At 45.7% G+C, this 12,893-nt stretch overlaps 1 protein-coding gene across 1 annotated transcript in view; it reads left to right on the top strand.

Annotated features, from left to right (window-relative positions):
- Nucleotides 1-2,611: 2,611 nt before the first annotated feature.
- The window catches only part of TP63 (tumor protein p63), a 55,732-nt gene continuing 45,450 nt past the window's right edge, over nucleotides 2,612-12,893 (top strand). The window contains exons 1-2 of the mRNA XM_061637755.1: nucleotides 2,612-2,635; nucleotides 3,435-3,517. Coding sequence (XP_061493739.1) covers nucleotides 3,453-3,517 — 65 coding nt within the window. The 5' untranslated portion in view covers nucleotides 2,612-2,635; nucleotides 3,435-3,452. The remainder of the gene's footprint in view (nucleotides 2,636-3,434; nucleotides 3,518-12,893) is intronic.

Below are 12,893 nucleotides of genomic sequence, written 5' to 3' on the forward strand. Positions count from 1 at the left end.
CGCAAAAACTATTGACATTAATATTGATATTTTGAAAGGAAATATTGATACAATTGTCATTTTTAATATTTTAGAGACAGATTTTTTTAAAAAAAATCCATTTTAGAAAATAGCCGAGAAAAACGCTACTTAAAAATCCGATCTGCAACAATAGAGAATAAGCTAATTAATGGAAATCATAGAATCATAGAATCATAGAGTTGGAAGGGGCCTTGTAGGCCATCGAGTCCAACCCCCTGCTCACAGCAGGAAATCCACAGCTAGAGCATCTCCTGCAGATAGCTGTCCAGCCTCTGCTTGAAGACATCCAACGAAGGGGATCCCACCACCTCCCTAGGCAGTCGGTTCCATTGCCGAACTGCCCTCACTGTCAAGACATTCCTTCTAATGTCCAATCTGAATCTACGCTCCTGCAACTTAAAACCATTAGACCTAGTCCTACCCTCTGGGGCAGCAGAGAACAAATCTGTACCCTCCTCTATGTGACAGCCCTTCAGGTACTTAAAGAGTGTAATCATGTCACCCCTCAGCCTTCTCTTCACCAAACTGAACATGCCAAGTTCCTTCAACCTTTCCTCATAAGACTTGTTTTCCATACCGGCTATCATCCTCGTCACCCTCTTCTGAACCCGCTCCAACTTGTCTATATCTTTCTTAAAATGAGGCGCCCAGAACTGAACACAGTATTCCAGATGAGGCCTGACTAATGCAGAATATAATGGAACTATTACTTCCTTCGACCTGGAAACTATAGCTCTATTTATGCAGCCCAAAACCGCGTTTGCCTTTTTTGCCGCAGCATCACACTGCTGGGTCATGTTCAACTTGCAATCCACTACAATTCCAAGGTCCTTCTCACACACACTACTGCTAAGCCGGGTATTTCCCATCCTGTACCCGTGCATTTGGTACCAATCTGAAAAGAGCAGAATTCTAGCACATCCCTAAGTACAACCCATCTCGCCATCGTGGGCAAGGCTGGGACCAGGTGACCTGCATGTGCCTGCTCAGTCTGCTATCCAGGTGCACACTTCAACCCTCCCCCCCTCTTTTGGATTTTTAAACCAGCTTTGAACTGGGCAGCTCTTCAAATAGAAGACTATTCTCTGATAGCCCTTCAAACACCTCCAGCCAGTCTACTGGGCACCTAAGGGCTGATATCATCTACCTCCTTGCTGAACATGGATTTCTCTGTGCCCTTCAACGTGGAGTCCCTCATGCCCAGATGCCGTTCTGCAGATACTCCAACTCTTTACCAGAACCAGCCCCTGTTTTCTGGCACCTGTTCCTGCTAAATCCCAAGCCAGTTTTTGCCTTTTGGAGATAGCTTGCTAAATTTTTGTTAATGTGTTTTAGCTCAAGTTTCAACTTAGATTTCACTTCATGCTTGAATCCACAAACGCTTATGCCACCACAATATATTTGTTAGTTTTTAAGGTGCCGCAAGACTCTTGGATTGTTATTGCTAGAGTTGTCTTCAGGGTCCAGCACCTTCTTCAGGGTCTCTAGATCTTAAATTTGCCAATGCACCATGGTCCTGAGTCCCTTGCCTCACACAATGCTATTTAAAATTTAGAAAACAAACATTCAGAAGGGCCTTAAAACAGACTTATTCTGGATTTGGGGGCTATGGGGAAAGAGTGTCTCTAGTAATTTTTTTTAATGCACAAGATATGAATCAACATGCTAATATGACATGTATTTGTCTGTTAGGAAGGTACATCTTTAACTAGTGTTAATAAAACACTAATACATTTTTTTAAAAAAAGGTTTTCTGTCTGAATGTTGACCTGGAGGGCCTTTTGATTGAAAGGTACCACATACATTACTGAAATAATTTTCAATTAGTGCAAAAGTTTTCTTCAGCGACTGCTGTCCATGTTGCAGCCAAGGGTTCTTTGTTTCTTGGACCCAGACCAAAAAAGAGCATTCCCACCTCCCCGCTCCTTGGGATCACAATTAACAGATGCTGAGGACTCTTCAGAGGCAGGGGTGGGTGGCTGGGTGGGTGGGTGGTGGAGAATGTCAAGTTTTAAATAGCTTCCTAGTGCCGCCACTCAGGCAAAGGCAGCTGAGGGAAGTTTATTCCATGCAACAGACTTCTAGCCAACATCTCCTATGAGGGAAATAAAACAACCTCTTTCCTCCGTTGCCGTCACATAAGGGGCTGGTGGCAGCAGCACATCTCTCGTTGGGAAGAATATGATGAGACCAGCATAGAAGTGCTTTGTCAATTGTATGAGCAGCACACAAGTGCGACATGCCTCTGTGAGCAAAGAGCATTCATGCCACTGCATGGTATTGTCTTCTGCGAAGCACTGAAGACACGTGGCCGCTATCCCCCCCCCCTTTGGAATCCATTTTAATTTAGCTCCTGATTAATACTGAATTCGTTCCCTGAAACCACAAAACTAGTTTAGGTTTACAGCCTGTCCTATTGACTGCAGCAAGAAGGAACTGAACAGGTTATGTCTATGCCGCAAAATAGGCATTGTAAAACTTGTTTTCTTCTTGACGCTGATCTGATCTATTTATATATCTTCCACCTCCACCACCCTCTCTATCAAGGCTCAGTTTTCTGCAGCAGGAGTTGGTGATGTCTTTCAGCTTCCCCCTTGATAACCAGGAGGATCAGGTACCGTGTGGGATTCCCCTCCCTGCTTTCATAATTCCCTCCTTGGGAATCATTTTAAAATAGCCATATATTCAAAGTGTTTGGAGTGCATGTGCCACAGACCCCGTGAATCAGCAGAGAAAGTTAGGAAACCCTCTTTCAGATTTTTCTTAATAGGTTCTTGAGACATAATCAAAAAGGTGATGGCAGTAGACAAAGTGCTTGAGTTCTGGGATACAAACAAACAAACAGAAACCAACCAGAGGGATTTCCCTAAGTTTTGATGACTGCCTTTTCAAATCACAGGGGGCAACTGCAATGTAACAGGCTGGTGCTATTAGGAAAAAAAATAAAAAATCCCTCAGCTCAGAGTTTCCTGTAAAGGCAGTTCAACTTGAAAGATCCAACCTGGTCCTACCTTGGGGACCTACTTGAGATGAAGGTGCCCCACGCTTCTCTGTGGCCAGAATTCAGCCTTGATGTCATCTGGTGGAAACAGCCAATCGGCACAGAGATCAGAAGTTCAGAGACAGCCTGGACCAAGCCAAATATGTGGCAATGGCAATTCTGGGTGCTGCAGACAGAAGGGAGGGTGAGAACTTTTGCAGAAAGATGCTTGGCTCGGAGAGAGTGACGGGTTGCAGTGGTCACTGGATGGATCCCATTGGCCAGGCCCCTGAAAGGCTCCACCCATTTGCAAGTGTAAAAGAAACCCTCATAAAATCCTATCTCCAAATGCCACTTGACCCTGTTGCTTTTTGCCGGCTGACCTTATTATATACCAAGAGATATTTATTTATTTGGCTTGGTTGACATCCAGAGAGGATCTTGGGAGGAAATGGATTTTGAAGCTGCCCCGGCATATTCCACCTTGCCATGCTGTCCTGATGCCTACCTCCAGCGGTGAGTCGCTTGGCGCTTTTGCTTTTCTGCTATCAGTGTGCATCCGCTGTGCAGTTTTTATCTCTTCTGCTATCAGATGGTGGCAGCTGGCTGTGCTGGGCTCTGCACGCGCGTGCGTATGTCTCAGAAGAAATATGCCACTTGCTTCATGCTCTACGGAGCTGATTATTATTTTTGGCTTTCCAGTCAGTTATTGTTTCATTTGAGGCAGCCCTCCTTTTTCCTCTTGGCAACTCTCTCCCTGCGTTCAGTAAATAAGAGGACAGGATAGAGAAAAACTTGCCTTGAGGACAGATCGTTTGGCAAGTGTCAGGCAGAGTGACTGAAAACGAGAAAGGACCCCACCAGCAGAGCAGAATAGATATTTCTGTTGACATCTGGGAGAGGCCCAAAGGAGAGCGCAGGCAAATTGTAGCAATGTTCCTAGCCACATGAATCGCTCCTGAATCCCTCACACATTCCAAGGTGCATACAGAGAGTCCCTGCACATTTCAGTTGCCTGTTCACTTCAGGGGAGGAAAAGCCAATCCTTACATGCAAAGGAATATGGGCCAATATGAACAGGCAAATCCCTGTGGACATTGCAAGTGGACATTCTGGAATTCAGTGACTCGTTTCTAAAAGGAACGTAAGAATACAGGGGGCTGCCCAGCTAGAGCAGACCATTGGCCAGCATCTGTGTTAGCCCAGCTTTGTGTTTCCAACAAGGGCCAGTTCACAGGCAGAGCATGCAAGGTGATGACCCCCCCTTCTCTTGCTCAACCCGTGTCTGGTATTCAGAGGTATACTGCTCAGGTATGTGGAGGTTCCATTTTGCTCAGATGGCAAATATCTCCATGTTCCCTCCATCCTATTTTCAAACCATCTAGTAGCCACTGTCCCCACATCTTGTGGCTGTGGGTTTTATAAGTTAATTGCATGCTCTGTGAACAATTGCTTCCTCCACATTCAGAGATATCCAAAGTTTTAGAATTATGAAGTTGTTATGAGAAGTGCTAGTGCTTGGGCCAGCCAGAAAGATGTGTGCTTTGGTTTAGATGGCTTTTCCAGATGTGTCAGGGCAGACTGTGGTAATTTAGCGGTGGTGGAAGACACTTTGCACATGCTCAGAGAGAGACATACTTGTAATAACCTAGGCTGAAATCCTGAATCCACTTACTTGGTTGGGAGGAAGCCCATGTGATTTAGTGGGTCTTACGTGTGAGTAGGCATGGTTAGGACTGCAGCCCTACTCTATGTTATTTAGCCCTGACCTTGAACTAGGTCTGAATTCCTAAGAAATCACCAGCTTCAGGATTTATGTACTTGGTCCTCGTCATTTTTAATAGATGCTTGGTTGTCTCAAGTGCTCAGTTTCTAAAAGGCAATTCTGGGCACAGATCTGCTTGGAAATCTGATCTTTTCACCTGGACGGTTTTCCCCCAGTCTTAAATTTGTAGACCCTGGGAGGAATAAGGAAAAAGGACCCTGCATATGTTCAGAGGTGCTCTCTTTTGTTGTACAGCTTTGGTCTGACATTGGAAACAAATGGTTTGGGAGCTAAACTGTTGAACTTTTGCTTTAAATAACTCCTGGTCATATCTGTTAATGAAAAAGGGATTTTAAATGCTTAAAGAAGTGAAGCTTCAGTGTCTGTAGTGTGGTGGTTGCTGAGCTAAGCTTCCCAGGACTTTTCCAAGTGTTGAAAGGGCCTACAATAGTGAGAATCAGTGTCTGGGTATAAACTGGTTTTATTGTTTCCCTTCGCCAGGATGAGAAGAATAAAGTAGGTCTGGGATTTCATCCAAAGCAGAAATCTCAAGGGTTCATTCTAGGAATTTCCTTGCACAGCCAAGACCAGCACAACTGCAGTGCTAGCATTACTAAAGGAAGGGCGCTTCTGAGTAGATACAGAGTGTCTTTTTTGCTATTTGGTATGGGGTATTAGTGAGAAGGACTTAGAGGAAGTGCAATATTAAAGCTGGTTTTTGGAAATTCACTCTAGGTGAGGTCATTTACTGCATAGGCCTCTTCTTCGGGAAGATGCTTCTGGTTTCCTTTCATAGCATCTTTATTGATTGATATACATTGCCTGGGAAATTGACTGGATTCTGAGTCCTCACTCAGAAGTAACCCATGCCCGTTGAAGTCAGTGAGGCTTCCTGCCAGGTGCGTGGGGTTAGCCCTAGGCATTGCCATGTACTTGGATCTCTTTCATCACGGGTGTGGGTGTTGCAGGGTTGCTGCATGCGTGTTCACGGCTGTGTATACACCATACATTTAAAGCACACCTAAATCACATTTATCCCCCCTCTCCCCACCACAAAGAATCCTGAGAACGGTAGTTTACCCCTCACAGAGGTACAATTCCCAGCACCCTTAACAAACTATAGTTCCCAGGATTATGGGGCGATGGTGGTTAAATGCGTTCTAAGTTTATGGTGTGTGGAAAGATCTGTCAAGTTTGGTTCTCTCATTTTTCCATCCTGAAATTCAGTTCTCCACGTTTCTACAGCAATTTGCTATTTTTTTAAAAAAATTCTCATGAAAGATTTTAGTGTGAATTTCCCCTACTAAATGCATTTTTGTATGCAGGTTTTGACTAAAGTAAACATTTTTACAAGCAATTTCTCCTCATATAAAGTTTTTTATGTTATTTTGACTAATATATTCATTTTAATGCACACTTTCCTCTAACACATGCATTTTTGTAAACATTGTTTGGTTGGAGAATGCATCGCAAAATTCAGAGAAGTGCAAATTTTGAAGGTTGGCTGTGTTTCAGTTCTCACAATGTTTTGGAAAGTGTGAATCTTATAAATTCCACTTTAAATGTGAACTGAATCGAATTATTCCTCCATCCTTAGTGTGTATGCAGCCTAAAAGATCATTTGACAGATGCCTGAAACCAGGGTTTCAGGAGTTCTGGGGTCTCTACTTAGCTTACAGCAATTAGTTCTTCAAAGGGGTTCCCCTTTAATTTGCTTGACTCCCTTCCCTGTGCCATATGCCAGGCCTGTGCAAAAACGGGAGGGTCAAGATCCATCCAGCACCAGCAGGGATCCTGCTGTGTGAAATTGCAAGAGGTCTCTGTACTTCAATTGGCAGGGTTCGGGAATGTGGAACGCAGCCAGGAAAGGGGTGGCTGGAGGAGATGAAATGGGCATGGAAGGCAGATTTGTTTTCCTTGTGAAACCTTCCACAACAGACGCTGATGTGCCAGCTTATGGTTATAAGGAAATCTTGGTCACCCAGCTGCTCTCCAAAGGGAACACTCTGGACAAAGAAGAGATGGCAGAGATTTTTTAAAAAAAGAGACAGCTCCATTGGCTCTTTCCCCCCTATTCCACTAAGGGTAGATTCAGATAAATATCTAATGGCAAAGCCAGCAGGTGGTGGCTGTTCATAAGAAATGGGGTGTTTGGAGGCCTAATTCATAAGATATATAACAGTATATTGTGAGGGAGACCAACTGGCAAAATATTTTCACAATCAAGCAGATGCAAATAAATGCCTGTTTTCCAAGTATATTTTTTTCAGCTGATGTCAAAAATAGCCACCATCAAAGCTAGTAGAGAGGGCTCTTCCAGACAGATGTTTTATTGTACATGTATTGTGCAACATGTTCTTGACACAATAATGGGGCATTGGGGTGGATTTGTTCTGCTTTACTTTGCTCTGTGATGCTTCCCCGATGCAAATACATTATTGCTGTCTGGAGATACTATAGCACAACCAAAGCAGGGCACAAATAAACCAGAACATTTCTTACTATATTTTTCTAAGTGTTACGCTACCCATGAATGTTTCTAAGCAGGCGCAGACCTGCACAGAAGCGTTCATGAGTAGCATGATGGTTGGAGGGAGGGGAGGCAGGGTGGCAGAGATGGCAGTGGCGGGTGAGGTGCTTGGTGACAGTGGCAGTATGTGAGGAACCTGGTGGTGGCAGCACATGAGGTGCCTGTTGGCGGTGGCATACGAGGTACCCAGTGGTGGAGATGCCCAGCCATAGCGCATGGCACCTGGTGGTGGTGATGGCAGCACGCGGGTGAGTGAGTGAGCGAGAGGGACGGAAATGGCTGTGCTGGCTGGGTCTGGCCCTTGGTGGGTGGGTTGGTGGGTGGGAGTGAGGCCTCTGGAGGAAAGGGAGGGGGAGGGAGGGAGCACTGATGACCCATGGGGGGAGGGACGGCTGGTTACCCATGGGGGGAGGTAGAGGGGGTGCAGTGGTGACCCATGAGGGGAGGGGAGAGGGAGTGCTAGTGACCTATGGGGGAGGGGGCATGGGAGCACTGCTGACCTGTGGGGCAGGGAGAGGGGAGCACTAGTGAGCCATGCGAGAGAGCGCTGGCCACAGTAGGTGGGGTTGGCGAGCAAAGCGAGCAGGAGTGGAGCCCCTAGTGTGATATAAAAAGTTACAGGATATGCATTGATTAGAAGTGAAGGAGTGTGACTGCTTTAAAACCTTTGCAGGTGCAAACAGTAATGAAAGCAAGATTTCATGTGACTGCCCCAATAGCATCAAAAGCACAAATCATAATGAATGCACAATAAAAAGGATGTCTGGAGGGGCCCAGAGCAGTTAAAAAGGTAACTTTGGGCTAAGTCTTCTGTCGTAATGAATACAATCAGTGCAAATTTTCCTCAGATTCTGGCGAAGCCTTAAATGCTATGTTGGGTGTTTGGTATCTGTTATTCTGAGCTGCCTGGTGAGCTAGTATCAGATGGGCTCCCAATTGTTTTGAAAGGCTGAGCGGGAGGAAACTGAGAGAAGAGGCTTCTTGGGGAGTGGGATCTTCTGCCTATGCAAACTACAACCAGGCGAAACTGTTAGCAAATTAGGATAAGTTGAGAAACTAGTCAAGCTATTTCCCTGGGTTTGGGAATTTCAAGATCTTGTGCATCTGTAGTGGACTATCAACCTGGTAGACTTCAATGGGTTTAATAGCCATTCCTTCTTTCTCTCACTCTCTGGGAAAGTTTTGCTATTTCTTTGCATTCTTAGCATTTCTTAGCCATTCTTAGCATTCTAAAATACAAGGAATCTACAACAGCTATTATTGTTGTTGTTGTTGTTGTTGTTATTATTATTATTATTATTATTATTATATCCCACCATTCCTCCCAGTAGGAGCCCAGGGCAGCAAACAAAAACACTAAAAATACTATAAAACATCTTAAAGCATCTCAAAAACATCTTAAAAAGCAATTCCAACCCACAGGCTAAAGTGGTACATAACTGACACAAGACTGTGGTGCTGATTTTACCTCTTCATTAATGATAGTTATTATCTTTTTTGCCCAGTGGAAAAACTCAAAGAGGCTAACGAAACATAAAACACAAATGAGTCAATGCAGACTAATAGGAAATATTTTGGTATGTCCTTCCTTATATCAGAATATAGATGACATTCATAGAGAACAGGGAAGACTTTCGACTAACAGCCCACACTCTGCAGAACCCATCTCCATAAAAAATAGCCGTTCCCCGTAATTTCTGTCCTCGGTTCCCAGCCCAAATAGGCTCTCAGAGCGTACAGTAAAAGCATAAACAGCACTGAAGTCACAATACAACTCAACAATATCAACACAGTAAAGCAGAAAGCCAAGTCCACAAAACACTGAGTGGTGTAGCCATCATGGCCATGTGATGCTATGGCTCATGGGAGTTGTAGTCCAAACCATCCATTTGGAGGGCACAAAGTTGGGGAAGGCTGCAGCAGGATTTAGGACACACCAGGAATGAGCATGGGTGCATGTTGTGCAAGGAAAGTGGCCTAGAATCATAGAATAGTAGAGTTGGAAGGGGCCTATAAGGCCATCAAGTCCAACCCCCAGCTCAATGCAGGAATCCATCTCAAAGCAAACCTGACAGATGGCTGTCCAGCTGTGTCTTGAAGGCCTTCAGTGTCAGAGAGCCCACCATCTCTCTAGGTCATTGGTTCCATAGTCGTATGGCTCGAACAGTTAGGAAGTTTTTGCTGCTGTCCAGTCGAAATCTGGCTTCCTGCAACTTGAGCCCATTACAGTAGGGCCCTGCTAATACGGCGGGTTAGGGACCAGGCCCCCGCTGTAAAGCGGAAATCGCCGTAAAGCGGGGCCCCATAGACTATAATGGGCCACGTCGCATGAAAATGACGTCAAAATGACATCAAAATGGCGTGCAACGGAAAAACCCGCTGTATTAGCAGAACAAGCGCTGTAAGAGTGTGGCCTTCTCCTAACTGAAAACCGCCGCATGAACGAAGCGCCGTAAAGCGGAACGCTGTAAAGCGGGGCCCTACTGTATTCCGTGTCCTGCTCTCTGGGACGATCGAGAAGAGATCCCAGCCCTTCTTTATTCCCTTCTTTATCTTAACCGCAACTCCTGCAGAATCCTATAGCGGAACTGATCAGACGCCATCACAAGCAACCTCATGCAGAAAATCCAAATGGCATCCCCCATAGTGGTGAAAATATAATAGTAAGCAAAACAATTGAGGAGATGCCATCCTCTAAGGACTGTAAATCCTGAATGCTTCACCCTGCCTAATAGTACAGTACACTACAAGCAGCCTGAGGTCAAATAATTTAATTTCACCACTCCTTTGGCTTGCCTCGGCCTAGAAGCAGCATCTGTCCGAAGTGACTACTCTGCTGTCATCTCCCAGAAACGGAAGGTCTGGCTGTGCTTGTTCTGCATGGAATGAAGGGCACTCTGCACATACTTAAGGACACTGTCGTCCATTATCATTACATATCTTCTAGGAGTTCTGGAGTTAAGCCCTGCAAAATCCCTAGTGGTGTTCATGAGAGCTAGAAACTTGATATTGCTCAAATCACATTTTAAATGTTTCGTTAAAGCATAGGCATAGACATTCTGCACAAATTATGGGCACAAATCAGAGACGGTCTGCTGTGCGGGAGCAAGACCCTTTTGATTGAAATCAGTGGGATTTACCCTTTTCTGAATTATGGAATGAGTATGCAAAAAAAGCAAACACCTCTGAGGGGAAAAACCTTCCAAGAATCATCTCCCCCACCCCCACGACTAAAAGCAACCACAGCCGAGTCCACAAAGGCACAGTATTTATGATCAAAGGCCTGATGCTCAGAGCTATGTAATTACACCCCCCTCCATCACAGATTAGGGAGGGGGAGGGATGTTTACAGACCAGCCACTCCCACTTCGGAAATGACAGCCAGACAATATTTGTATGGGTTTGGGATTAAGAGCAGCTTTGAAATAGTTGCACCTGTTCTCTTTAAACAGGGCACTTTTTGCTCAGTTTCTCCTCACCTCCCTCACCCAACACTAAATGTTCTCTACACAAACAGGGGGCAGTTTCTCTTTATATGTGACTTCTTTATACTTGGGGTGGAAGGTTTCATGGACAGCTCTCCTCTGCTCTTGTATCTCTGGGGTTATGTCATTCTTTCCTGGAGTTGGAAGGGGGTTGGGGGAGAGAAATCAGCGGTTAGAAGAGACCAGGAGGCCATCTGGTTTAACTGCCCTCCCCCCATCAGCCACCAACCACTGTCATCCATATAATTCATGCGACCATACTGATGGCTAAAGTGGATCATATCAAGGTGCCTGCAGAAGCATTAGCACTAGATGGCTCAAGCAAGTGATCCTGGCTGCATGGCAACAGTAAAGGAAAGTAAATGACAAAATTCTTCAGAGGTGCTGGGGAAAAATTCCTGCAAGGCACCAAATTTGGAGGATTCAGAACATGAAGGACAAGTCCTGTTTTTCTTCTTCTTCTTGGCCTTATTGTATTCCACAGAACAGCATTCGCACATTTTGTCTCATAGCAACCTTGTGAGGTAGGTTAGGGCAAGAGGGAATGCTCAGCTCAGTAAGCTTCATGGGTGAGCAAGGATCTGAACTCAGGCCTCCCTGTACCAAATCCAACATTCGATCTACTGTACCACACCAGTGCCAACTAGGAATGGGAGACAAATTTGATTCTGTTCACATTTAAAACCGAATCTACTCTGAAACAGTATGACAACTGAAACACAGCTATCCTTCAAAATATGTATATGTCTGAATTTTGTGATGCCATTTGCCAATCAAGCGATGTTTACAAAAAGTTGTGTCTTAGGAGAAAGCCTGCACAAAAGTGAATATATGAGTGAAAATAATATACAAAAATGCATTGTATTAGGAGAAATTACATAGGAAAATTTATTAGGAGAAATTTGCACAAAACTGCTGATGAATTTTCATGAGGATTGTTTTTTTAAACACGCACACACATTGCTAAAGAAATGTGGAGCACTGAATTTAAGATTGGAAAAATGAGAAACTGACCAAAGATCTGACCCAGACTGTCAGACCTTTCCACCCCTAGTGCCCACCCAATGCATTTTGCCCTGCCTTCATTCAACATACAAAGGCCGACTGGACTGGCAATGGACGCTTTCCTCCTAGTCCTCCATTGCCATGGGGGCAGCAGGGGAGAGAAGAGGACTGGCCACACAGGACCCACAGCTCTGTCCTCAAACACCTGGCCGCTGCCCCCTGCCTTCCAGCAGCTGCTCCACAATGACCAAAGGTTGGGCTGGCCTTCTCCCACACCGACACTCTTGTAGCCTTTGATCTTTCCCCAGATTAACTCACCATCCCAGTGAATGGTGTTCAGACACAAAGACCGTCTTTCACAACACGGCGGATTCTGCCTGCCCTCAAATATTTGGGTACATGCCAAGTCTGGAGGTGTTGTGTGCTGTGTGCAGACTACATGGCTGGCACAGGAAGCTAGGAAGTGCCTTATACCGGATCAGACCACTGGTCCATCTAGCTTAGTACTGTCCACACCGACTGGCAGTGGCTCTCCAGGGTTTCAGGCAGGGAATATTTCCCGGACCTACTTGGAGGTGCTATTGGGGGTTGAACCTGGGACCTTCTCCATGCAACAAAAGGATGTGAGTGTGCTGCCAAAGCCTCCTAAGGCTGATGTGTGTGCAGGGCCAGCACCAGGCATGACTGGGGCTTTAGGGACTAGCCTGCCCCTGGCCCGCGATGCCTGCATGCACGTGCCACTTACCTCCCCTGTCACCTCATGTTAATGCACACACACATGCCTGCCATCAGCCAAGATGGTGTCAGGAGCATCAGCCCCTTAGAGAAGCTTCCGCAGCCATCTTGGCTGATGTCAAGCTTGCACGCAGCATGCACAGCGTTCCCAGTAACAGGAGAGGTAGGTGAGGTGTGCATGCAGGCTTATTGAAGCCCACACAGTCTGTGTGTGTGTCGGAGAGCTCCCTCTCTGCGATCTGCGGCAGTGTCGGGAGTCGACACTGCTGTGCATTGTGGAATGGAAGCGCTACCCTCCCACCTGCAGGGGCCCTTGGCCAGGGCCCATCCTGGCCGCCTTCTGGCGTTGGCTCTGTGTGTGTAAAGTGTGTG

This window comes from Rhineura floridana, chromosome 7 (genome assembly GCF_030035675.1).
Source record: "Rhineura floridana isolate rRhiFlo1 chromosome 7, rRhiFlo1.hap2, whole genome shotgun sequence".
NCBI classification, from domain to species: Eukaryota; Metazoa; Chordata; class Lepidosauria; order Squamata; family Rhineuridae; genus Rhineura; species Rhineura floridana.